Source organism: Leptosomus discolor, chromosome Z (assembly GCF_034619465.1).
Source record: "Leptosomus discolor isolate bLepDis1 chromosome Z, bLepDis1.hap2, whole genome shotgun sequence".
Lineage (NCBI taxonomy): Eukaryota > Metazoa > Chordata > Aves > Leptosomiformes > Leptosomidae > Leptosomus > Leptosomus discolor.
In genome coordinates this window covers 62,298,652-62,326,014 of record NC_141419.1, presented here as the reverse complement: position 1 = coordinate 62,326,014, position 27,363 = coordinate 62,298,652, and the positions used below count along the sequence as shown (strand labels likewise).

Below are 27,363 nucleotides of genomic sequence, written 5' to 3'. Positions count from 1 at the left end.
CACTCCTGCCCTGTCCCCTGAGCAATGGGGAGGAGAAAATACAACCAAAAGGGCTTGAGGGTCAAGACAAAGGACAGGGAGGGCTCACTCACCAGTTATAGTCATGAGCAAAAGACAGACTCAACTTGGGGATAACAACATACATTTAACCATCAAGGACAATAAGATACACAACGAGGTCGTAAATACAACGCACCTTCCCCCCCTCCCCACCCCTCCGGTCTCCCCGGGCTCAGCTCTGCTCCCTCTTCCCCCCCAGCAGCGCAGGGGCAGGGAATGGGGGTCACAGCCCGTCAGCACAAGGTGTCTCCGCGGCTCCTTCCCCCTCAGGCAGAGGGGCCCTCGCAGCCCTCCCCGGCCCCACCGCGGGGTCCCTCTCCCGGCAGACAGCCCTCCACCCACCGCCCCAACGGGCGTCCTTCCCGCGGGGCCGCAGCTCCCCAGAACCCGCCGGGGCGGGTCCCTCCCGGGGCTGCCGCCCTCCCACCGACGGGCGGCTCCAGCGCGGGCTGCCTCGGAGCCGCGGCTGCTCCGGGCCCGGGCCCTGCCCCTCCGGCCCGGGGCCCTCCGCGGGCTGCAGGGCGACCTCTGGGCCACCGCTGGGCTCCAGGGGCTGCAGGGGCTCAGCCGCCACCCCCCCGCGGGCCGCAGGGGAACCTCTGCTCCGGCACAGCTCCCCCTGTCCTGCCTCGCTGACCCGGGGGTCCGCAGGGCTGTCTCTCTCCCATCCCCCTTCGCTCACCAACACCAACAGAACAAAGAGACACAATCAGCCGCTTCTTTCGCTCTTAAATAGTTATTCGCAGAGGTGCCATTGGTCTGGCCTTGGCCAGAGGTGGGTCCGACATTGGAGCCGGGGGAGCTTCTCGAAGCCTCTTACAGGAGCCACCTCTGTAGCCCCCTCCTCTGCTACCAAAACCCCACCAGACACCGAACCACCACAGTGTGAAAAGTTGGTGAAGCATTGGGGACGGGTCAAATAGTAAGGAAGTGCAGTTTGGGAAGAGGCCCCATAGGAGAAAATGGATGTTGGAAGAAGTGCGGTATATGCTGGAAAAAGCTTTCCCGGGAAGCTGCAGGTTGTTACCTGCATACAAACAGATTAACAATAGCTTTCAGAATTTTGGAGGTGTTTGGGGAAGGATTTAGGAGAATTCTAATTTCTGCTTCATCGTGGGCTTAGTCCGTGGATTAGAAAGTGCTGTGGATCATTTACAGCCTAGGCAATATTGGTAGTTTTCTAGGATAGATTAATAATTGGTTGTTGACAGCAATGCCTTATGTTTAGTCAAAAGTATTAAAATGAACTTCAGTAATTCATATATCAGTTAAACAATTGTTCTAACAATACACACCTCTTCATGAACTCTCATTCCTGGAGAAAAGTAGGGACGTACCATGTTTTGTCAGCTTGGTACCTTTACTGTCAATAGGACTTAAGCACTTAGTTTGTAACTTATTTGATGTAACTTCTCAATGTAGTTGCTGATACTGAGGCAGTAATATGGTGTTTGTTACATTATTTGATTTTTCTGTGACATGGATTTGAGATGCAGTTTTTTAGAAAATGACAAATACATTTATTAGTTTGCAGTCCATGTTAGAGGATCTACTTGTTGCTACTGCTGATGGATTTCTCCATCTCGTTCACTGGGATGGTATGACCAACGGAAGGAAGGCCATCAACCTATGTACAGTTCCATTTTCTGTGGACCTGCAGTCTTCTCGAGGTAGATTTTGGGGTTTTTTATTGCTTATGATAGTTAACTATTGGTGAAATACCATCTAATATAAAATATTATCTCTGATCTCAAGCAGAGATGAGAAGAATGTGCCTTCTGTAAATGTGAACAAAATAGCCTGTTTAAATTCGTTTTTTCTGTAAAGTAGTAAGTAAACAACTGAAAAGTCTGTTGTCTTGCAATATCACTGTGTTCACATATTTTTTAAATTACTGATATTTTCTCAGCAGGTTCATTTTTGGGCTTTGAAGATGTTTACGTCAGAGATATGGAGTACTGTGCCACGCTAGATGGTTTTGCTGTTGTTTTTAACGATGGCAGAGTTGGTTTCATTACACCAATGTCAAGCAGATTCACTGCTGAGGTATATTTCCTTTAGTGTTTCTAGCATGCGCTCTGAAATAAATGTGTTTTCCTCGGTCTCGGCGTTTCAGTTAGCTTTTTACTTTAAGTGTTGTTCACCTGCTAAGAAATTAAAATTTAGCAACTGGTTAAGAGATAACGTAAGAACAGGATTATATTTTATACCGTAATTTGAACTAGATTGTTCTACGGCTAGTACATGTCTATGGGAGAACATAATTGATAGTAGATTTATTTTTTCTTTATTGATTCAAAAGGTTATTATAGTTATGAGGTCTTCTTACTGTCCCTGCAACAGACTTCCTGTTGCTAGTTACAAGTGGGGTGATGAGAAGTGGTTTCTCCTATGGCAAGATATCATAAGCACTGTTTCTAGCTTTTAGCTGTAGTCAAATCTGACTCTTCTTATAGTAACAGGCATACTTCAGAATTTGTTTTAAAGGAATCTTTTCCAAGTTAGGTGTGTTCTTACCTGTAATTCAGCCTACAAACTGACTGCATTTTGCCATTAGATGTCTTTATTTTACTTACAGAAAACCCAGGAGGATTTGCGTAGCCTGTCCCAAACTCCTTCACACACTTACAATACCTGTGATTTCAGCTGTTGCAGATGGGAATTTATTTTCCTGTTTTGAGTTTTGTCTTCATCCTTAGCACCATCTACTGATTTTTTTTAATTATTATTTTTTTAATGCAGTATCAGGGATATTCTTGCCTTATAGGTGTTGACTGGCTTTGGTTATTCAGAGCTCTGATAAACAGTTCCTTACATACTGGCATCTCTCTATAATTTTTATTAAAAACAGTGAAACCAGTTTTACGTATGCTGGATTTTGTTTACCTGAGTCATGTCAGTTAATCTTGACATTTGCAACAGAAATTTCCCGAGGTGATGAAGGTCAACGGGCAGATCTGTAATGCAGTGCACATGGGTGGCACACGCATAGAAGCTGACTATCATGAATAAAAGCACTGTTTAACCCAAAATTCTGTGAATTCCTTATTTTACAGCAGCTCCATGGTATTTGGGCACAAGATGTGATTGATGGAACTTGTGTGGCAGTAAATAACAAGTACAGGCTAATGGCATTTGGATGTGCCAAGTAAGTTTTGTAAGGCTTGTTAAATGGGGGGGGGGCATTTCGTTATAAAGCTTAAACACAGTTTTCTTCTTCCCAAGTTGTGTTGCAAGGGTGGTAAAGATGAAAATGATCAGTTGTCCAACATCAGAGTGTGGGAGGGAAGAGGAAATAAATGGTTGCCTGCTTGAACTGCAATTGAAATTCATGCTTGCTCTTCAGCTCTGGAAAAAAAAATTGAAAGGTGGCTGGACCAGTAGCCAGGATTGGAAAGTGCTGCTGGCCCAGTTAATCTCAAAGCAGGATTATAAAGTCAGTTTTAAGCAGTTAATTATAATTATCTTGAACAAGAATCAGCACTTCCTACCCAACTGAGAAAATGCTGTGTAAAGTGTAGATTTGGTCAGGAAAAGTGTTCCCTGTTTGAGTAACTGTAAATATTTATAAACTAAATGTTGCAAAAGTGCTTTTAGTTGGAGTGTTTTACTTATTGCTCCTTCAAGACGGTTCCTCCTGTATAATACTGCTTTTAGCTGATTTAGAGTGCAGCTTTTTTTTCTAAACATTTTTTTAGAGTATTTCATAAGATCTGGGTAACTTAGTCCTCAATTGTCATCTTAAGAAATAGTATTGTCAGTTGTAGTAACAATGCAGTGTGTTGGTGTTTGCTTCTGAAACAGGAATAGTTACTATAATTCACTGATCTTGATATGCATTAGTATACTCCTGATGAAGTTTTAGCACTGAATGAATACTGATTTCTTCCTTTGTGGATTGTCTAGCAGTTGGAAGCCATAAATATGTGGGTTGTGTGTGCATGTGTATTTTCAGAGAATTAAATAGTCTTAGTGCATTAGTTAGTATAGGGCCAGTGTTTTGGGTCCTCCACTGCCTTCTGGAAAGTTATCTTATGATTTTGTTTCATAAAGTTCTTTGAGTGTTACTTGACATAATGCTTCTGATATAGATGAATTTGGTATTGGTGAGAAAAAAGCAGCTTTTATTAACCTCTTGAAACTGATGAGAAATCCAAATGGTCTGTAGTCTAAAGCGTGTGTAATCTTTTCCAGTGGCTCTGTGCAGGTTTATACAATTGATACCACCACTGGCGCCATGCAGTTTTCTCATAAATTGGAGCTGACACCAAAACAATATCCTGGTGAGCTACTTTTATTACTGGAATTTTCCAGCTGTTTTTAGGGTATTAAAGAGTATTTTTATCTTTGGCTAGTTAACAAATATTTGTATTATCACTGATGTATCGGTATTTACTCTTGCATGTTTGTAGTAATTTACTCTTGCACATTTCTTCTTTTAGCTGTTTGCTTTTAACTGACTTTTGTATGTGTTTCATATATGAGGATCTGGGCTTTGGGGTTTTTTTGTTGTTTTTGTTTTTAACTAAATCTAAATCTGAGTTAACAGCTAATGGTGCTGCTGCTGGTTGTTCCTTTTTAAGTGTCTCAGATCTTAGTAGTTCCCACATGTGGTCTCGAGATTATGCTCACATTATTCACCTGAGAAAATGAGAGATTATTGTCAAAACTGATACTAAATGTAATAGAAGTGTGAATTAATCTGAAAAACTGACCAAAAACTTTGAGTAATCCAGCCTGAACTGCAGTGAACAAAAGCTCGGTTGTATTTTCCAATATAGTAGTGATGAGTATTGCGGGCTTGAGAGTAAGGAACACATTAAGTGGGTAAACTGCATCCTCAGTTGAAAATGTATGTGCCTATAAGTTTCAATAAAAGAAATCAAATCTGTAAATAACAGAATTTCACAGTTGTACTAAGTGCCAAAGGAAGAGGTTTCAAGGGCGAATATAAAATCTTCTTTTGTCCTAAAAATCATTTGGACAGAATTTCAGTTCTATGATTGTGTCATAGCATAGTGTATTTCTGGCCTGTTTTCATGTACTCTTAGTTTCCTATGAAACCAAACATGTATTGGAAAGAAAACATGGCTTCTTCATTTGCTGCTTATTCGTTTTGAGATGGTGAGTTTGAATGCACCGAAGAAGTATTTATTTCCATATACTTTTGTTTCTACTCTTATGGTGAAAGCAGTTGAAGGACTTTTTGGCGTTTTTTCACATGGTGTTTTATTGTCTGTTTTTAATCAGATATTTGGAATAAAACAGGACCTGTTAAACTAATCAGGTGGTCACCTGATAGTTGTGTTGTGATGGTGACCTGGGAATGTGGAGGCTTGTCCTTATGGAGTGTTTTTGGTGCTCAGCTTATCTGTACTTTAGGAGGTGATTTTGCGTGAGTATCTTTAATGAAATTGTAAAATGTTTTATTAGAAACCTTTGCTTTTCTAATGAAAAGCATTTGATTAGAAACTAAATCTCAGAATTAGCTTTTTAAAATCTTTTTCTGTTATAATTCCATAGGTATTGGAATCATTGAGTAATATTTAGGAGGGGATCATTTGAATATTAATGAAAATTATTTTCTTTTCTTTTTGTAGTGGATTTTTTGGCCATAAAAGCAAATTGCCCTAAAGGCAGGCTTTAGCAAGCAAATTTTAAAATATCCTCAGTGCCAGTATATATTTGCTGAAAATGTGCTAGCAATTCAATCAGTTGAATCACAAATTCAATCACAATTGAAATCACAATTCGAGCAGTTTATGCTAGACATCTGACAGTTGCATTGCCTTCTATGCCTGTCTTGGATCAAACAGGCTTTATAGTTTGAGGTGAAATTCAATATAGAACCACGTGACAAGACAAAGTTAGGAAGATAATTTTTATTTTGATGAAGTTACTTCCAAACTCAAACTTGTTCTTTTCTGTTCTGAAGGTATCAGTCTGATGGTGCCAAAAAGGACCCTCTAAAGATCAGTTCTATGGTAAATATGGATTTAAAAGTACTGTAAAAAGATGGCTGTTAATTTTAAAAATTATTTTTAGTAAAACAGATTTTCAGAAAATCAAGCTGGCTTTCGTTAGCTTTATTACTTTTAAAGAGTAAGATGCCTTTACAACACTCCCTAACACCAATGTTACATTGAAGGAAGAGGGAAAAGAGGCCAACTGATGATTTTTTTTTTCATGTGTATGCCTGCTCATGAAGTGTGCATGACATGCCTTTTCTTGGCTTTGCTTTTAATATTAAGAATGAACATTTACGGTTTTCCTTAATTTTTTTTTTTTTTTAAATCTGGTGCTGTATTTCACTGTGCAATGAGGCACAGAACAACACTAATTGTAAATTTACTTACTTCCCTGAAATTTCTAGCTTACCTTTGGCTTTGATGGAACTTAACTCAGAATATGAATTCAAGAGAAACTTAACTGCTGTTGTTTTAATAAAACTAATTAACATGAAATCCTGCTAGTCTGTCAAATCAGTAGATGTTCATAAATATCAAACATAGTCTTCAAGGCTTCTTTTACAAACCATGATGAATTTTGTACAATACTTCCAAAACATTTGGTTTATATATTTATTTATGTATAGCCTAGTTGCTATGAAGATTGGCAATTTTAAACATGCATCCCAAGTGCACGTACATATTTGCAAAGACAGTAAAATGTAAGTTTTGAAAAACCCCAAAGATCGAAATTCTAATACCATTGAATTTAATGAACAACGACCAATGTAATTTTGGGAATCAGAATTTTTTTCATACCTGATTCTGGTTGTGGATTTTTTTTATTAGTTGCTTTAAACTGCAAACCAAACAGCCGTCATTGCTTATGTGGATGACTTGCATAGTTACTCTTCATTTAGCCAACGTTTTTTACATAAAAAAAAAGAATTTAGGTTAGATTCTTTACTGTTCCTTGTGGATTTTACTGCTATGGGTTAGTTATGATACCTATGATGATACATTTTAGAATACCAAACGGTGTGTATTTTTACTAGACTCATGTCTATCGTAAGAACAGTTACAGTAAGTTTCTGTAGTTCTTGTTTTCTGAGAATGTATGGTTTTGGTTTTGTGGTTTTATTGCTGTTTGTGTTTTACTTTCAGACCTGGGGGTCAGAAGGATATCATCTGTGGGTTATTGATGGGAATTCCTCTTCAAACATGAAGCCTGAAAGAGATGCAAATAATGAAGCTCACCAATTTGGTATTCTGCAGTTTCATTTCATCAAGAGTGCACTCACTGTTAATCCTTGTATGGTAAGATTTTTGTTGATAAATATATCCTTATTTTAGAGCATATTTCTGGTTTTCAGGTGACCTCTGAGTTATTCTCTTAACAGGTTTTAAGTCTATTTTGCAGCCACTAGACTGGTCTTCATTTTTATCATACAGTCTTTAAAACGGTACTTTTATCACACAGTCTTTAAAATGGTGCTTTGAAAATACTGCTATGCGATATGGTAAAATAAAACCTAGTGGTACATAGTGATACAAAAACCGAGAACAGCCTTAGCACTTATTTTCATGTTGTTTATGTAGAACCTGTTGATATATTGACCTTATGTTTTCCTTTGTTTTCTGTACATGGAGTTCAAGGTTGCTTTTGTTTCTTTGTTGTTTTCTTTTGTTTTTAATACAGAGTAACCAGGAACAAGTCCTCCTTCAAGGAGAAGATCGCTTGTATTTGAACTGTGGAGATGCAACACAGGCTCAGAGTCCCAGAAATACTTCAGCACACTCTGAACATAAGCCTGCCAGGGAAAGAGGCCCATTTTCAGATGGCAGTTTAGATTCTCAGGGTTTAAGCACTTTACTAGGACACAGACATTGGCATGTTGTACAGGTAATTGCTGATAGTTTCCCATATGTGCTCTGTGCTTGTGAGAATTTATAGGACTGGAATTTGCAGCTGATCTCATCACTCTCTGCCTTCCCTTTTTCCTCTAGTATGAGATAATGCCTTTTGATTGCCTCTTGGGTTTCCCCTGGTACAGCTTTTTCTTATTGCCAGGTGATAAAGGAATGTTGGCCATTTCAGCCTTGTGGCTATGAGTTTGTATCCTAGCTAATTAAAAAAAATGTCTTTTTGACTCCTGGAAGGAGTGGTTAAATTATTTCCAGGGGTAGTAATGGGACAGATTCTATTTTCTCTGTAATATAGAGGAAAAATTACTTAACTTTTAATCTGTAATTCTAGTGTGTGTTCTTCTACACTTAAGTGGTAGATATTTTTCTAAATAAAAGTTTTTTGAAAGGTCCCCAAGATTTTGTTTTTCATATAGTACATGAATCGCTATTATTAAACAGCATTTGACTCTAGGCGTGTATGTCAGGTTCTAGATACTGTTGAATTTTAGCAGCACTTTAGCTGCCAGGTAGCTCGTTTGTTTTCCGAAACTGGTGTAGGAGGGCAAAGTCTGTGTAGGAGTAAAACTAACTCAGTTGGAATTACTGTGGGGATTACATACCTGTGAGAACAGCCAGTGGCTGGGTAATGAGAGCACTTACCTGCCTTGTATCAGACCAAGGGACTGGAGTTTGAACCTGGATTTGTATCATCCCATGTAACATGAAGAATCCAGGATCAAGATTTAATTTGTCATATCTCAGTTGAGTACTCTCATAACAAGTCCTTTGGATGTGCTGGTGTGTATTTCTGATTAGAAATTTAATCCCAACACTGAAAGTCCCTCCTGAATGCTATGTTATTGAAAGTTTTATGTTCCCATGAAAGGTTCTGATGAAGGAGAAGTACCTATGGTGGGGAAAGAGCAAATTTTGACTGTTAATCTCTGACACAATATTAGCAGTTGAATGTTGTTAATGCATTTCTGTATTTCTTGTGTTAAAAACAGGCTAACATTTAGGCTTCAGTAACTTTCTTGAGGGTGAAGAACCCATATAATTGTATTTAAAAAAGAAGTCCCAACATGAAAATCTCTTAAGCCAGTGTTTTGAAAAACATGGACATTGTACAAATTCCTTTAGAACATTATAATTAATTACTGCTTTAATGGTGTTTGGTATAGTTACGTGGTTTCCATTTTCTCTATTTTTTTTTAGATTCATAGTACGTATCTAGAGAGCAACTGGCCTATAAGGGTGAGTTATTTTAAGAATAAGTTCTTGCTTCTTTAAAAATATTGGGGATTTATAACTGGCCCTTAGGGTTGGATGAGCTCTGGAAGATGAAATAGTTGTTTTAAATTACAGCAAGAAGAATATGTATTGGGCAGTAAAGTAGAAAACATGAAAGATACTTTACAAGTTTTGACTCTGACATTATATTGCCTTGTAGTGATGTACTTGGGTAGGATATGTCATTTAAATAAGTTTCTTCCTAAGGTTCTGTGTTTTTTCTCGTTGAGCAGTTTTCAGCTATTGACAAGCTTGGACAGAATGTAGCTGTTGTTGGCAAGTTTGGTTTTGCACATTATTCTTTACTCACCAAAAAATGGAAGCTGTTTGGAAATATTACCCAGGTGAGAGATTATGGTACTTTATTCGGGTATACTGTGGAGATTTAATTTGTTAGAATGTGACTCTTGGAGAAAATTTAAAAATATCTTTTTCAAATAAACAACCTGTAGACATACTTGGGATTAGGGGTGCTGGTTTTGCATGTGTTTTTCATGAAATGGCTGAAACAACTATCTTGTGGTTTTGGCACAGTAATGTGTGTCTGATTATTAAAACATTTCCAAATCTGAGTGCATGTAGTCGGACACTTAGAATCATAGAATAGTTTGGGTTGGAAAAGACACCCAAAAGTCATCTAATCCAACCCCCCTGCAGTGAGCAGGGACATCTTTAGCTAGATCAGGTTGCTCAGAGCTCCATCCGGCCTCTCCTTGAATGTTTCCAGGGGTGGGGCTTCTACCACCTCTCTGGGCAGCCTGTGCCAGTGCTTCATCACCCTTATTGTAAAAAATTTCTTTCTTGTTTCTAGCCTAAATCTGCCCTCTTTTAGCTTAAAAGCATTACCCCTTGTCCTATTGTAGCAGGCCCTGCGAAAAAGATTGACCCTATCTTTCTTACAGGCCCCCTTTTAAGTACTGAAAGGCTGCAATAAGGTCTCCCCAGAGCCTTCTCCAGGCTGAACAACTCCCAACTCTCAGCCTGTCCTCATAGGGGTGCTCCAGTCCTCTGATTGTTTTTGTGGCCCTTTCTCAACCTGCTCCAAAAGGTCCACACTTTTTTTGTGCTGAGGACTCCAGAGCTGGATGCAGCACTGCAGGTGGGGTCTCACCAGAGTAGAGTAGAGGGGGCAGAACCACCTCACTGACCTGCCGGCCACACTTCTCTTGATGCAGCCCAGAATGCGCTTTGCTTTCTGGTCTGTGAGTGCACATTGCTGGGTCACGTCCAGTTTTTCATCCACCCACACCCCCAAGCCATCCTCAGCAGGGCTGCTCTCAATCCCTTCATCCCTGAGTCTGTATTGATACTGAGGGTTGCCCTTACCCAGGTGCAGGACCTTGCACTTGGCCTTGTTGAACCTCATGGTGTTCACATGGGCCCACCTCTCAAGCCTGTCTGGGTCCCTCTGGATGGCATCCCTTCCCTCAGACGCGTCAATCACACCACTCAGCTTGGTGTAGTCTGCAGTCTTGCTGAGGGTGCACTTCATTCCACTGTCTGTGTCATTGATTAAACAGCACTGGTCCCAGTACAGACCCCTGAGGAACACCACTTCTCACCAGTTGCCATCTGGACTTCAAGCCGCTGACCCCTACCCTCTGGATGCAACCATCCAACCATTTCCTGATCCACCCAACAGTCCACCTGTCAAATCCATATCTCTCCGATTTAGAGAGGAGTATGTTTTGGGGGACCGTGTCAAAGGCCTTATAGAAGTCCAGACAGATGACATCCATAGCTCTTCCCTTGTCCACCGATGCCGTCACTTCGTCATAGAAGGCCACTTACTCCCATATATCTTATCTGAGAGTTTGTGTGAGATGTAGCTTGGGATGCCAAGGTTGTAAATTCTGGCTAGAAACAGAAACCTAATTTGAGAGAGTTCAGGGATGCCAGTAATGTAAGGAACTCTGTAGCTGTGTTTTGTAAGATGGTGTTTGTCCTTCACGTATTATTCTGTAGTACCTTTTTTTTCAAACAACAAAAACTTCATATACATAGATTGTCTTGCCGCTATCAGTAAAGCTTATAAAGATCATGTATGGCTTTCAGAAATTACACATAGAATGTATGTGTGTGTAAGTATATAAAAATACATAAATGTATGTAATTTGGTTACTTTTTTCAGGAGCAAAATATGATGGTAACAGGTGGCTTAGCATGGTGGAATGACTTCATTGTTCTTGCATGTTATAATTTAAATGATCATCAGGAAGAGGTGAGGTATTTTTCTTCAAAGTAAATAAGTCATGTTTAGGATCTGTTCTACAGTAGTATTACAACTATGAAAAGCTTCATACATAGGTGGCTTTTTGTCATGTTAAGAAATTATTTATTAATATGTAAGTAATTTACAGAAATATATTATTGCTATTAAAAACATTTCTGCTAACTACTATGAATCTACTCATTGTTCTGAAAACTGTGACATTTTTGCATGTTAGCATGAAGCCTGTTTTGAGGTATGTAGTTACAGTATTTTGGGACACTTTTGTAAGGTTTTAAATTAGATGAGCAGAAAAGCTTTACTTACTCTTTGCTTTTTAAAACTAATAAATAAAACTCCCTCCTTCTGTTTGTTGTTCAGTACTTCAGATTTGGCTGTACTTGTTCTTAACCACTTTAGATGCAATAATGTAATGCAGTGGATAAAACACAAAGTGTGTGTGTAGTAGATACACAGTAGTGTGTCTTGCCAGAAATCCTTGACAGCCATTCCACAAAAAAAAAGAAAATAATTTAATAAGGAATTACTAATAGTTTGTTGGTAAACAGAGCCTGTATTCAAACTACTCCTTTTCTTGTAGCTGAGAATCTACCTGCGAACGTCTAATCTTGACAATGCATTTGCACACATCACCAAAGTGCAAGCAGACACATTACTACTGAGTGTCTTCCGGGACATTGTAATATTGTTCAGAGCAGATTGTTCCATTTGCCTTTACAGTATTGAGAGAAGGCCTGAAGGGTGAGTGTCAGTAGTTAAATGCTTTTGCAGTAATTTACTTGTAAATCTGTTCTCAGTTTGCGTAAATTTTAATGATAATGTAGAGGTGTCTGACAACTTCTGGAGTCAGATTTTTAAAATAAGGAGGGGAAGGTGTTATTTGTATGCACAAGTGGTAGTTCATGAGTGTTGTCACTTGCATGCATGCAGATACACACATTAGGTGTGGAGGTAGTGACTGAGATATGCACCTTTCCAGCTGTCTCTACAAGCATGTTCTATCTGATAGGAAGTTGAAAACTGGATGTAAATAGAAGAAAAAGGTACTAAAAGGCACCCACATATTTCAATAATTTTAATAAAAAATTGTTTCTAACATTAGAAGTAGGAATTGGTGAGGGTGTTGGAGGAGTAGCAAAGATGAAGAGAGAAAAAGTTTTTGGTCTGTGATGTGATGGTGGGGAGCTATTTTGGTGCAAAAGAAGTAGCAACATAAGAGCCAGATACTTTCAGATTAAGAGCAGTGAACCTAAGGAAGAGATAAAGATTGCCAGATAGTTTTTCAAAGTGCCTAAGCAGGTGATTTTTCTTACATTCATGACATCTTGGTTTCAGCAAGAAGAGACCTTTTCATTTTTAGCAGAAAGCAAGCTCTTGGTCCACTTTAGAGGAAAATATTTTCAATGCTTTTCAAAGAAATTTCCAACAAAATCCAGACCTTGGAATTGTCTTGTTGAAAGGTGAATAGTTTTATTCTGAAGTATCTGATGTTGTCTTCTATCCACTCATAGCTGTATTACCCAAAACTATCAAGATAAGTAGCCCACCTTGGATTTATTTTGTAACTTTATGTAGAGTAGGTCTGTGGGATTCCTGGTTAAAGGAAAGTAATTTTGCTGAGGTTGTTACCTATTTTCATTTTTCATGGGTTTACTTCAAGATACTAATTTTATGTTAAATACTATTTTAAAATTGCTAAATGTAGTCATCTTTCCTTTCAGTCTTAACCCTACTGCCTGTATCCAAGTTCTTCAAGAAGTGTCCATGTCTCGGTACATTCCTCATCCTTTTCTTGTAGTGTCTGTTACGTTGACATCGGTGAGGACAGAGACTGGCATCACCTTGAAGATGCCTCAGCAGGTAACAGGTCTAGTGCTCAAAATTTAAAAGAATTGGTGCCTGTATTTGTTAGCTTGGTCCTCAAATGTTGCCTGGCTGATAAATGAATCATAAATCAGTGGTTCTTCTATGTGGCCAAATGCAGAACATGTTTTTTCTGATGTTTGTTAGATAGACGTTTTATGTATGAATTGGGGGCGGGGGTGGAAATAAAATCCAAACTCTTACTTCTATATCATATCTTCTCTTCTCATCTTGTGAAGTTTGGGGCCAAATCTTGGAGGGCAAATTAAACGTAACTATGTCAAGAGTATGTTTCTCTATTGTGTTGTTATTACTACTCAACTATTAAAAGTTGAACACCAGAGCAATCCGTGGCATTAGGAACTGCCTTTCTTGCAGCAACACGTCCATTACTCAAAGAATAAACAGAAAAGAGTAAAAGATGGCATATCACCCTATCAGGTTACTTCTGGTCAATTTCCTACTACAGTAAAATAAAGTAAGATAATCTCTCCCGCTAGTTAAGTCAGGAGACGGGCTAACAGCCAAACAATGAGTAGGGAGTGAAGGTGAAGCCTTGTCTTAACCCCAGGAAATGACTGAGGCCACTGAAAGCACAGTGCAAAGAGAACTTGGATTTTTGTTGTCTGTGGTGTAAACAAATTAAGCATACTGTTTAAGCAGCTGCAGTATGAAGTGTGTTTTCTCATCAGAGCAGCTACCTTAAGATAGTTTGGAAGTTGAGTTGTCTGTCAGGCAGGCCTGTAGGCATGTGAAGATGCGTATTTTTCTTCACATACCAAAACCACTGGCAGGTATGAAAGCAGTGGCACAGATGTAGAATCTGAAGGTTTGCGCTTGCTTCCTTCAGTTCATTCTAATTTAGTGTCCAACAATGCTCAATGTATGTCCTGAGACTTTGATACTATCTTGGACAAGGGCATAAAAGGCAACATTCTTGTGGTTTAGTCCATCAGGTCGCGGGACAGCATCCTTACTTTGGAACTATCTGACCTATCGTGTTTCCTAATTTTGAGAAAAAGCTACTGAAACTTCTTATAGCACTAGTAATATTCTAAACTTAGCTTCAGACTGAAAAATATTACCCCTTTTCTTTCCTGATCAAAGGAAAAGTATTGGTGTTAGGACTGAGTATGATACTGCACTGTAGACAAAGCAATGTGTCTGACTTAGCGGAGTGTATTAGCCTCTTCAGTGTTGTAGGCTATTGGTGACCTTCACCGCTGATGCAGCAAACTTACCATACAGGTCCTCTAGCCATGAAACAGTTCTTAAGTAAATCTTTAGAAAGAATACCTTGCTTTCTTGATATACCCAACTAGAAAGATTTTTCCTCTAACTGCAGCTTCTGAACGTTCAAGATGCTGTACAAGTGTGGCTAAACTCTTTTTTGGCTCGCCTCTTTTTGGCTTGTGTACCAGTGTTAGTCTTTGCAGTCAGATGCTGGCAATCATACAGTGGTGATGCTGATAAGAATACAGAGCTTTATTTTTCTTAAAATACTGGTGGCTTGCCTATGCCAAGAGGCATATTGGAAAAAGCCCATATGAAATAAATACGTGGAATGAGTCTAGTGAACAAGAAACCTTCTAGTATGTACTTCTTTGCACAAGAACTACATAAATGAATCTATCTTTAAGTGCTTAGTCTACTTGATTTTTCTGAGTCCTTCTGCATTGAATTTCATAGAATCGTAGAACCATAGAATGGTTTGGCTTGGAAGGGACCTTACAGATCACTTAGTTCCAGGGCCCCCCCCCCACCATGGGCTGGGACACCTCCCACCAGACCAGGTTGCTCAAAGCCCCATCCAGCCTGGCCTTGAACACTGCCAGGGAGGGGGCAGCCACAGCTTCTCTGGGCAACCTGTTCCAGTGTCTCACCACCCTCACACAAAATAATTTCTTCCCAATATCTAATCTAAATCTCCTCTCTTTCAGTCTGAAACCATTACCCCTCGTCCTATCACTGTACTCCCTGATCAAGAGTCCCTTCCCCACCTTTCCTGGAGGCCCCCTTGAGGTACTGGAAGGCTGTAAGGTCTCCCCGGAGCCTTCTTTTCTCCAGGCTGAACAACCCCAACTCTCTCAACTTGTCCTCACAGGGGAGGTGCTGCAGCCCCCTGATCATCTTTGTGGCCCTCCTCTGGACCTGCTTGAGCAGGTCCATGTCTTTCTTGTGCTGGGAGCCCCAGTGCTGGCACAGCACTGCAGGTGGGGTCTCACCAGAGCACAGTAGAGGGGGAGAATCACCTCCCTCGACCTGCTGGCCACATCTCGGCCCAGGATGTGGTTGGTGTTCTGGGCTGCGAGTGCAAATTGCTGGGTCATGTCCAGCTTTTTGTCCACCAGCCTCAAGTCCTTCTCCCCAGGGCTGCTCTCAATCCACTCATCCCCCACCCTGTATCTGTGCTTGGGATTGCCCTGACCCAGGTGCAGGACCTTGCACTTGACCTTGTGGAACTTCATGAGGTTTGCGTGGGCCCACCTCTCCAGCCTAATTTAGTTGTTAGTCATCTCTGTACGGCAGTGCAGATATTTTCCTCTTTTTGTTCTGGATTTGTATTGTGATTATGGGTAAAGTGATGCATTCAAAAAGCTTAAATAATTTGCGTAATACTCTTTTATCCTTAGGCTTGTGAGGCTGAAAGTATTATGCTAAACTTAGCAGGACAACTTATCATGTTGCAAAGGGATCGATCTGGACCCCAGATACGAGATAAGGATAATAATCCTAATCAAAGGAAGCATGTGAGTAAATATATGTGGAATATTGTATATGGCTCCAAAGATGTTGTCAGTGACTGAAGAAGTTGTGGAAGGGAGTAGTCCAGGCATAAAGAAGAGCGGACTATAATTCATGGCAGTGTCTGCACTTAAAGGCTGAATTGTTAGCTGGAAGTAAATCACTACTCCTATGATTAATTTTTTTTTTTCCTCTAAGAATCTGTGATACTTAATTGTGTGAATAACCAAAGTATTTAGCAGTGAAAGATAAGAGTTTTAAGTATAAAAGTGCTATGCAAAATTTGGTATGCACTAATGACAGGAAAAACTCTATTCTATCTAAAACTTTTCTGTATCGAAAATTATCACTGTTTGCAGGATATGTTTACAAAGTTCCTAAAAACGACAACAATAGAAATCCATGAGTGAACTCCTCTGTTTTTCTGTGCTGATGAAGAACACTTCTACATGAAACATTTTCACTCAACGGGAGAGTGAAATCTGAAAAGTTTAGATGAAGAGTTGTTTGCAGCTCAATCAAACACTAGCAAATTTGGTAATTTTGTTAGTTCTAGGTTGGACTCTTGGGCTAATGGAAGAAGTAGAGAGCAGGTTTTTATTTTCCTTCTATATTCTCACCCCTCTGGCTTCCTGACTAAGTGTAAAGAGGTTAAAAAAAAGGAAAGAAATGTCTTTTGAGTTAATGTAAGCAATAAGTGGTGTTTTCCCAGGTGCTAGGGTGCAATTCAGGGATAAGCGGGTTTGTTTCTTCTTTGTTAGAAGAATAGCATGTTTGAAGAGAGTCGTATGTAGCTGAAAAAAAAGTTCTTGTGAAGAGGGTTAAAAAATAAAAAGGGAATAATGAATTCTGATTTATTTTTTCCTTCTTTTTTTTTTTTATATAGCTGCCTTTTTGTGCTCCAGTTGTCTTAGCTCAGTCTGTTGAAAACGTATGGACTACTTGCAGGATCAACAAACAGAAACGCCACTTATTGGAGGCTCTGTGGCTCAGCTGTGGTGGGGCAGGTATGAAAGTCTGGCTTCCCCTGTTTCCCAGAGATCATCGAAAACCGCATTCCTTTCTGTCAAGACGGATCATGTTGCCTTTCCACATCAACATATACCCATTGGCTGTTTTGTTTGAAGATGCCTTGGTTCTTGGTGCTGTTAATGACACTGTGCTCTATGACTGTTTATACACTCAAACCAGTGCTAGAGAACACTTAGAGGTTCACTTTCCTTTCTCCATTGTTGAGAGAACCTCTCAGATCTACCTCCATCACATTTTACGCCAGCTCTTGGTTAGGAACCTCGGTGAACAAGCCTTGCTTTTGGCCCATTCCTGTGCCACGTTACCATACTTTCCTCACGTACTAGAACTGATGCTTCATGAAGTGCTGGAAGAAGAAGCTACCTCGCGGGAACCCATTCCCGACCCCCTGCTTCCCACTGTGGCGAAGTTCATTACAGAGTTCCCCCTCTTCCTGCAGACAGTTGTTCATTGTGCTAGGAAGACAGAATATGCCCTGTGGAATTATCTTTTTGCTGCTGTTGGAAACCCGAAGGATTTATTTGAAGAGTGCTTAATGGCCCAGGACTTGGACACAGCTGCCTCTTATCTTATTATCCTACAGGTAATGGTACCTCATACATTGCAAGAGAAGTGATATTTACTAATGTTGTCGCATTTCAAAAATATTGTCGTACCAAAGTTGTGCATATCAAATTTCTAATTTAACAGTCTTCTGTTGAGACTATATCCAGTTATGAAGGGGGGGAATATAATGCGATGTAAGTAGTTAGTTTACTGTTACAAAAAGGAAAATAATAGCATGAAATGTGCTTCTTCTAATCTCTGGTACTCTTTGAGTGTCATGATGTGACTTGACTTAATATGACTTTTGTGGCTCAATGGCAAGAGCAAATGGCTTAATTATGCTTTGTAACTTGCAGAATATGGAAGTTCCAGCAGTTAGCAGACAACATGCTACTCTCTTATTTAATACTGCCTTAGAGCAGGGAAAGTGGGATCTTTGTCGTCATATGATCAGATTTCTTAAAGCCATTGGCTCTGGAGAAACAGAGACTCCTCCATCTACACCAACAACTCAGGTGTGTGATGAAAATAGTAAATACTGTGCGTCAAACCTTGTGTGATTAATCTTGGTATTATATAGCATATTTGCTCCTTTGACTGTTTGTTTGGGTTTTCTTGTGTTTAGGAACCTAGTTCAAGTAGTGGCTTTGAGTTCTTCAGACATCGCAGCATTAGTTTATCTCAATCAGCAGAGAATCTCCATAGCAAATTTAACTTGACAAAAACACTGAGTATGCCCTCTGGCCCATCTGGAAAAAGGTAATTGGTAGTAATGTCCTCTCCTTCCCCACTTTGTTAGGTGCCGTACTAACTCTCTTACCAATTTAAGTTACAGAAGTACATTATATGATAGTTAGATTTGTCATAGTCTCCTGCCCCATCCTTCTGCATTCCTCTTTTCCCACTTCTTGTAATGTCTGTGCCCCTCTGTCTTGGAAGAATATATTCTCACACATGTAAATATGTGTGTGTGTGTGTATGTATATATACACATGCACACTTAGATGGATATTGTTGAACAAAAGCCTCTGAATTCACTGGATGCATATGTACTAATTTAGGTAGCTAGTGAGACTGCATGCCTTATATTTGAAGGATCTGTTTTGCTGAAAGATACGTCTTGAACAGCTCGCAGTGCTGCAGCATCATAGTATGCATCGCACTGTGATACTGTGCACATCTTGATCTAGCAGTGTGTTGCCAAGCTGTAAATAGAGCCTTTTACACCTTGGGGTGAATCCCTCTTAAACTGCTGTATACAGCATTCATATGAGCAGTATTAATGTTCAGAAGCAGCACAGAGCTGGGCTTATTGTCTTAGCTTTGGCTTTTTTCCCCATGTAGGACCTTCAAAACAGTCCTAGTACAAATTCAAATGCTTTTATTTTGTAGTTTTCCGTAGAGAGTACTATCTTAAGAGTTTTGATAGGAAGGCTCCTAAACGTAATACTGGACTTGTTCTCTAAACTGGTTTCTCAGAAGTCACTTTGCAATGGCATCTGCCTTTTATCTCTCCATCTTTACTTTTTTTCTGCATCGCTAATAGTTTAATGGACGCTGCTGCTGTTGTAACTGCCTTCCCTTATTTCACTTACCTGTTGAGGCAGTGGGATCTTTTACAGAATGTAAATAGGAAGGAATGGTGGAAACTGCTTTTTTTTTTTGGTATATAGAAAGCTCTCACTACTGCTCTGGTTACCTGATGTACTGTGGTTGTGGCCGAAAGCCTCTGACTGTTTTATTACTCTTGATGTCGCTGTTCTCTGGTCTGTGTATAGGTGGAGTAAAGACAGCGACTGTGCCGAGAACATGTACATTGACATGATGCTCTGGCGGCATGCTCGGCGCCTGCTAGAAGAAGTCAAGCTGAAAGACCTTGGCTGCTTTGCTGCACAGTTAGGCTTTGAGCTGATTGGCTGGCTGTGCAAGGAGCGAGCCAGAGCTGCCCGCGTGGATGATTTTGTGTTCGCTCTGATAAAGCTACATGAGGATTTCCTTTGGCCATTTCCAGTCATACCGGCTTCGTCCATTAATTCACCTTTCAAGAATGGAAAGTACAAGACAGGTGCTGTAACATCTGAGTTGGTTTGGGCTAGGTTTCCCTTCCACAGTTCTACACCCATCAGTCTGAATCTGTCCTTCCTCAGTTCAGCCAAGTAAAGAACAGGCTGAGGCATGCCACCTGCACAGCTTTCTCACAGAGGGTGTGTTTTTTGAAGGGATTTTGTGTAGTGTCGCTTGTGTAGTCTGATGACACTACTGTTTCTGTTGAGGTTTCTTCCTTTCTCAGGTGCACTGAACTGGGTATCGCTTCTGCAGACATTGATTTGAACATGGATATTGCTCTTTGATATAAATTCTGCTACAGAAAATTAGTAAAATCAACATCCTTATATAGTCTTTAGATGAAATTGATTAACTTTTTTTTATATTGAAAAAGTAATGTTCCTAATATTTGAAATTTGCTGTATGTTAAAGGGTAAGATTTTTGAGGACTTGCTGCAAACCTCCTTTGTGTTATTAATATCTCAGTTCACTAGTTCATCTTTGCCCTCTAGGGCAAAGCTGATACTAGCTGCCAAGTCTTCCTCTTTTTGGTAGTAGTAGCAGCACCATTATTTAGTTCTATTGATGCTAACAGTTTGTCAGCTGATACTTCTCTGTGCCAGTGCTGACATAAAAAGCTGATCAGAAATTCTTGAAATACCTAAACTTGCTGCATTCCCTTGGTTTTGGTGATCCCTCAGCAAACTAATTGCATATTGATTTAGATACAAGTTTTAGCTTCCTGAAATGCCAGGAGAGAACTTTACAAATTGCCTTTTTGATTGTTACAAGGCTTTTCTGTGGTGGAATCTTTTGCCTTTTTTTTTTTTTTTAGCCATGGGGGAGCAGCTGCTAAAATCTCAGTCTGCAGACACCTTCGTGAACATGGAAATGGACACAGGGGTTTCAAACACACCTCGGAGTCGCAGCTGGCTTGGCACTATCAGCTCCTCTCAGAGAGAGATTGACACCATTTCATCCCATGGACCACACATGCAAGATGCATTCCTTTCTCCTTTGCTAAGTAAAGGTTAGTCACCCTTCCTTCTGTCTGCTCATTGGAAAAATGCACCTGGAAGTATGTACCTGTATTTGATATTTGCGTGCCACTGCTGTATTGTTGCTTCTCAACTGCTGATAAGCATAATTCAGAAGGAAGGGGGGGGGGGGGGGGGGCGGCGGGAAGAAAGAGGACTTGTTGAAAAGTGAACTGAAATTTTTACAACAGAAAGATCATGCCCATGTCGTACATCTTCAAGTATTTGAAGTACTTGAAGTAGAATATTAAATTGGTATTTGCTGAAGTTCCTGTCTGTGGCAATAACTTGAAATTTACTATTTTTACAGTCTGGCTGGGAAGAGTGCTTTATGCTTTTGACCTGTGCAAAAGGAAAGATAAGCCTCTTGCGCAGGTTGGCACTGTTCAAATGCATGAACTTTGTGCTTTTGGATTTCTTTAGAAAGATATTAGATAAACTCTGTATTGAGGAAGTTGAGAAAATTATAGTCCCATATAGTTTTCTTTTTTCCAATGGCTTTGTTTAAATAGTTTGTCTAAAATCTCAAATGTATGATCAGCTTATGAAAATACAAAGGGGAATTTTATTCTCTGCATCTTTTCTGACCACAATCCGAGATGGGATGTTTGTCAGACCATTCATATCTCTCTTTTTTTTTTTTTTTCCCAAACTCCTTGTTGTCCTCAAGCATAGAGCAACATTTTCAACAGTGTCGTCATATGATTTCTACTTTATTAGGGGAAAGACCTAAGTTTGAACTACCATCTCCCTAAGATGCTAGGGCTTCCTGCGAGAGTCAGAGCACTTGGAGCTGCTATTTAACAAGTTGATGGGCTTTAAAAAACTGAAGAAAGATTGAGGTTCTTTCCCTCTGCTTCAACACTGCTTCATTCTATTTTCACTCCTGTTTCTCTTTTATTACTTCTGGAGACTGCAAGAATGCATTAGGTTTAAGTAAGCTTGTTATAGAACTCTGCGAAAAAGCATAATTTCGGTGGGGAAAATCTGTTTCTCTTTTCATTGCACTATCTTGTACTGCTGTCTGCCACCACCACTGTTTCTATAAACAAGTAGCTCATTTTTTTTCTGAGCTGGATGAAGACCTTTGAATTCAGTGGACTTTTGTATGCATTTTGAAGCAGTTTATTTCTGAAGTGGGAGTAAATTAATAGTCTTTAAAACATTGTGAGCTGAATTTTAATAATAACAGTAATTTCACAAATAACTAATACAGCAGTGGTAGTCACAGGCAAGAAGCTGATAAAATAACTTTCTGTCTTTGTAAACATTCTCCACAGAAAAGATGCATCTACTTTAATATGGAAACTGTTGTGGAGGGTGTGTGCCTTCATGACTCACCTCTATAATGGTTTAAGCTTTGCTGTTACTGTTCCTGTGAAAATTCTGTGGCTATGTCTACTCTTCATGTTTTTATTAGAAACAGTTATTTCTTGTTGTAATTAGTGCAGGTAAATATTTGCATTACGAAGCATTCAGAATCTTGGGGGTTTTATGAAGAAAACTTGCTATTGCATCTTCATTTTTAACAAAGTTAAAGGTTAAGAAAGCAGTATCTTTAGACAGACTGCAACCCTTCCTACAGACTTAATTCTAGGACTATAGTATGTAAGAGACTGTCGCTGTTCTCTCACAGTGATTGCCAATAGATCTTTAGGATCTCTTTTGATATTATTCTGCAGAATTATTTTTATTGGCAATAATAGTTCTACCATATAGTGTGACAAGAAGAATGCTGAAGTGGGATGGACAGTATGCCTGAAGTAACTTCTTAGGACTGCGATACACAGCAAAGCATTACTGTGTAACTTGTCAATTTCTATAGGAAGTAGTTCTGAAGTTCGGAGTCTTACTAAAGTAAGTAGTTTCTTTTTTCCTTATGTTTCTGAGTGTTTTTGGTAGGTGACGAATGCAGCATTGGTTCAGCAACGGACCTGACTGAAACAAGTTCTATGGTGGATGGTGACTGGACCATGGTGGATGAAAACTTCTCCAGTCTAAGTTTAACTCAGTCAGAGCTTGAACACCTTTCTCTAGAACTGGCTAGTAAAGGGCCGCACAAGTCACAGGTCCAGCTGCGGTAAGTAACATAATCTTTGCATTTTGAGACTTGGTATGCAGCATTAGGAGAAAGAAACACTCTGCAGAATCACAGTGGGGTTTTGCTTTAGAGTGGAAAAAGAAATAAGTAGGCTGTTTTTCCATGTAGGTACTTGCTACATATCTTCATGGAAGCAGGATGTCTGGATTGGTGTATTATCATAGGCCTTATTCTCAGAGAATCTTCAGTAATCAACCAGGTTTTCAGTATAATGCAATCCTCTGATATTGATGGAGAAATCTGTCAGAATATTAAGACTGGCCTATATGCTGTTGACAAATGGGCTTCTACAGATTGGTAAGTGTTGTTTTCCACCTTCATTTTCATTCCAGTTGTAGGTACTTAGTTACCTAAAAAATAACGTTATCTCAGCCCTAGCTGAAACAGTTATTTAAAAGCACTTTTGCAGAAAACTTCAGGACAGTCACTTAATACAGTTGTGATCAAACTGGAAACAGACCAAACCCAAACCAACCAGTGGCCCAACTTTTATTGTTTGATTATGGTTGCCTTTTCCCCTCTGTTTAAAAAACAAAAGAGTTTCTGTACAGGAAGATACTCATAAACATCTGCCAAGAAAAGCTGCTTTTCAGGGACGCGACAGAAATACTATTTTTTAATTCACTCATGGTGTTCTGTACCATTATTTTCCTAGCCCTGGGTACAAGCCATTTCTAAATATCATCAAACCACAGATCCAGAAACTAAGTGAAATAGCAGAAGAGCAAGTACAGCCTGAAGCTTTTCAGCCAGTGAATCCTTCTAAGGTTACTGAACAAGTGAACCCCAGAGCTGAGGAAAGCAGGACTTCATCCAGCCATGGCACTAATCCTCAGAGTGACGCTGGCAACAGCAATGCAGGCAGGAATGAAGAGGACAAGTCTAAGATGGAGGATGAGGATTCATTCCAAGAAGGCAGTTATGACTGTATTGTGTCTTAAATGGAAGATTAACAACTTCCCAAGCATCAGGTGTGAAAGGAAGCAAACCAGCTCTTAGACATGCTTCCATGTTTTGGATTTGAACTTTTTTTTTAATGTTTCAATCTTTGAAATCTTTAGTGGGGATAACTAAGCAGCAGTTTCATCTAATAATTTCAGAAGGAGGCAAGATTTTTTTTTTCTGATGCAATCTTCAGACTGCAGCTTTAGGTTTTGATACTTAATAGTGCTGAGAGACAGTGAATACATACGGAGACAGGTTCAGCTAATGTCCGTACATTTACATCACCAAGACATGTTCTGAAGAAACTTTCTCTTGCTTGAGTTTCAAAGGTAAAGAGGGGATTAAATTTAAAAACTGTTATGCTTTGCAGCTTGCCTGCCTAAGAAATGTCTGATCAATGCAGTTCAGATTGGTTTGATATCAATATTTTGTATTAAAGGACTGTAAAATATATATTGTATGTTTTTGTGAATACTCTTGTACAAATATTCAAGGTTGTACCGTATTTGAAGGTACCTACATGTATTGTGCATGTTTCTAGATGACTAGTAAAGTTAAAGCAGAGTTGCACTTCTTTCTGGATGAGGCATACTGTATTGACCTAACATTGACACAAGGTGGCTTACCTGTTTTTTTACTGCCACTTACAGATCTCATAGCTGGATTTGAGGGATTGCTGAAGGTTATTTATTTCATTGTAAATTCTTTTCTGAAAAATGGATCTTTTAAATGTAAATAATCATCATACACTCTTGCTATGGAAAATTAGTTTAACAGCTCATACTTAAACATTTTTCAAACATTTTATAATATGCGTACTTGTAACTAAGACATATTTAACTTTCACACAATGTTATGGAAAGCTGGCTGCAGAAGTCTGTTGCTTGGAGGTACTTACTTTTTTTCTAGCTGCTGTCCCTATGTAATAACTACCTGTAACAGTATTAATTTAGATATTGGCTTGTTTGTACTGTGCAATCTGAACAAAAACGCAACATTACTCATTTTATACAAAATAAACTAGTTTATTTTTTATAACATCACTTGATTACTGACATGGACCAAACTAGTCATCAGAGGGTAGTTACAGCATCTGTTGCTTTTCTAGTGTAGTTACTATATGCACATCCATTTAAACTCTGAAAATTAAGAATATTGACAATGAAGTTGAAATAAATTGTGGTTTTATCTTTATTTCTTTTGTAGATAAGATCAAGTGCTTTAAAATGTACAGATATTAAACTGTTGCTTTAGAATGGCTTTACTAAGCCAGTACAACCAGTACAAGTGCAATAATTGCAAGTATTACTTGGAAAGCTGGAGATTTTAGTGAATGAAGCTTGAATTTCCATTTAGGAGTTGAAACTAAGACTGAAGTTATAGGAAAGAAATCCAGTTCAAGAATCCCAGCATTAAGCTTAGTCTGCATTGTAGCTACTGGTTACAGATAATGTCTATCATACCTACAAGCCTGTTATGAGCTGACATCAGAATCCATTATTGTTATAAGGGGATACTTAAAGCTTTTTTTTATGATAAAAACTGCTTAATCTATGTTAAAAGAAATAAAAACTGTGCTTCAAGTTAATATTTTTCTGTGGTTCTGTGGTAATGATGTAAGCCAAGCCCATCCTGATCAGCTTTCTGCTGTTCAGGTTTTGGATCTGTATGAGAAGACACGTACATTAACTGATATACTAACATTCTTAATATTAGTATCTTACTACTGTGCTACTGTTTAGCAGTTAAATCTTTTTAGTTGTGAAATTTTAGAAGTTTGTACTTCTTTAGTAGTAATTATCTCTATGCAAATCTTATGTCCTAATTTTGTATTTCAATTTCACTGCTGTTATACCTGTAACATTAAAGAAAAATGTATTCAACTTTACTTGAAGTTACTCATGTGGAATATAACTGTTTCTGACTTCAAGCCATTGACAGTAAATTTCCAGAATTCAAGTAGGTTGTCTCAGAGAAACAAAGCTCATTAAAAAAAAAAAAAAACACACACAAACTACCTGGTGAAGATTGTTTTAGTTTGCCATGTCCTACCTTCATCCTGTGAAACAGGCCACAGGGGTATCAAGCTCCTAAGTTAAAAATTGGCTTATTAGTGCATTTTTGAAGTTACAGCCACCTGTTGTTTTGAAAAGAGGCGTATTTGGTTTAGGTGGCAAGAGTGTGGTAACAAGGTGGGCAGCAGGGGTGGCCTTGTGAGTGGAGCCCAGGAGCTGCCCCCATGTCAAACACAGCCAGTTCCAATAGACCCACCATGGGACACAGCTGAGCCTATCAATCAGCCAAGCTGGTGTTCCCTCTCTGTAATACATTTAACAAGGGGTAAGAAAATGTTGTGCAGCAGCTGTGAGAGAGTTGAGTGAGGGGAAAAAAAGATGCAAGGAACAGTCCTGCAGGTAGACAGGCCCATAAACGAGGTGCTCCAGACAGTGGAGCAGAGATCCGCTGCGGCCTGTGGAGCTGTGCAAGTAAACACATACATTAACTAACGCTCGTAGTATCTTACCCGACTGTTGTTTAGCAGTTAAATCTCTAGGCCGTGGTGAAGCAGGCTGTCCCCTTGCAACTGGGAGCAGCTAGCCACACTGTAGCCTGTGGAGGACCCCGCGCCAGAGCACGTGGATGAGCCCTGCAGGAAGCTGCAGCCCATGGAGAGCCCACGCGGGTTTTCTGGCAGGAACTGTAGCCCATGGGGCCACATGCTGGACCAGTCTGTTCTGAAGGACGACCCCACCAAGAGGAGGATCCACGCTGGAGCAGTTCATGTCAGACTTTATCACATGGCAGGGACCCCACGCTGGAGCAGGGGAACAGGAGGAGGAAGGAGCAGTGGAGAGGAGCAGACCGTACCCTGACCCCTCTGCACCATTGTGGAAGAAGAGGCAGAAGAGCCAACTTGAGTCTGGGAAGAAAGGGGAGGTTGGGGGAAGGTGTTTTTATTTTTCTCTTTGTTTGTTGCTGTCCTACTTTGTTTTCCATATTATGGTAACCAGTGAGTAATCTTCCTCTCTCAACCCCTAAGGTTTTCATCTTATTTTTCTCCTCCTGGCCTGCTGAGGAGAGGGTGAGAGTGCAGTTTGGTGGGCACCTGGCAGCCAGGCAAGGTTTATTTATCTACAAAGATGCACTATTACCTCAACCTCAACATGGGAAAATGGGCCATTTAACTAGTTGAGGGTCAACATTTTCTGTGGAATTTCAACTCACTGTCTCTCCTCTCACTTTGCTTATCCAGCTCACATAAAACTGGCTGCCCTGCTTCTTCCCAGCCTTGTGTACTTAAGTGTTTAGCATTTAATAGCATAGAAAGACACCAGATTTCCTCCTTTACCAGTATTTGCATATCATGAAGTTTTCTTGTCATCCTGCACAAAATTAATTCCCTCTGAAAAAAGAGCAACAATGCTGGATTCCTTGCTATTTAAAAAAAATTCCTCTCCCACAGGGTATACTTGCAAAACTGCTTGAGTCAAGTCACGTCTGAGGATAATTTTCACCATCACTTTTGTCAAACAAAGCAAGCTCATGTTTTAGGCCAAAGCAACCAATCTGAACAGTTTGAAGAGCTGAAGTGTCTGTAAGCTACAGGTTGAG

At 39.6% G+C, this 27,363-nt stretch overlaps 1 protein-coding gene across 3 annotated transcripts in view; it reads left to right on the top strand.

The window, feature by feature from the left end:
• Positions 1-25,639, top strand: part of RIC1 (RIC1 partner of RAB6A GEF complex) — a 51,091-nt gene extending 25,452 nt beyond the window's left edge. Inside the window, exons 5-26 of one of the 3 annotated variants that reach the window (XM_086478956.1) lie at positions 1,588-1,730; positions 1,970-2,106; positions 3,117-3,208; positions 4,255-4,343; positions 5,311-5,455; positions 5,996-6,044; positions 7,173-7,325; positions 7,708-7,911; positions 9,132-9,170; positions 9,440-9,550; positions 11,338-11,427; positions 12,017-12,177; positions 13,158-13,296; positions 15,933-16,049; positions 16,931-17,659; positions 17,979-18,137; positions 18,248-18,381; positions 19,401-19,687; positions 20,504-20,698; positions 22,608-22,785; positions 22,915-23,103; positions 23,462-25,639. In XM_086478956.1, the coding sequence (XP_086335082.1) occupies positions 1,588-1,730; positions 1,970-2,106; positions 3,117-3,208; positions 4,255-4,343; positions 5,311-5,455; positions 5,996-6,044; positions 7,173-7,325; positions 7,708-7,911; positions 9,132-9,170; positions 9,440-9,550; positions 11,338-11,427; positions 12,017-12,177; positions 13,158-13,296; positions 15,933-16,049; positions 16,931-17,659; positions 17,979-18,137; positions 18,248-18,381; positions 19,401-19,687; positions 20,504-20,698; positions 22,608-22,785; positions 22,915-23,103; positions 23,462-23,747 (3,826 nt within the window). In that variant the 3' untranslated portion in view covers positions 23,748-25,639. Of the gene's footprint in view, positions 1-1,587; positions 1,731-1,969; positions 2,107-3,116; positions 3,209-4,254; positions 4,344-5,310; positions 5,456-5,995; positions 6,045-7,172; positions 7,326-7,707; positions 7,912-9,131; positions 9,171-9,439; positions 9,551-11,337; positions 11,428-12,016; positions 12,178-13,157; positions 13,297-15,932; positions 16,050-16,930; positions 17,660-17,978; positions 18,138-18,247; positions 18,382-19,400; positions 19,688-20,503; positions 20,699-22,595; positions 22,786-22,914; positions 23,104-23,461 lie in introns of all 3 variants that reach the window. The other 2 variants (XM_086478957.1, XM_086478958.1) reach the window with 2 other exon arrangements.
• The last annotated feature ends 1,724 nt before the right edge of the window (positions 25,640-27,363 follow it).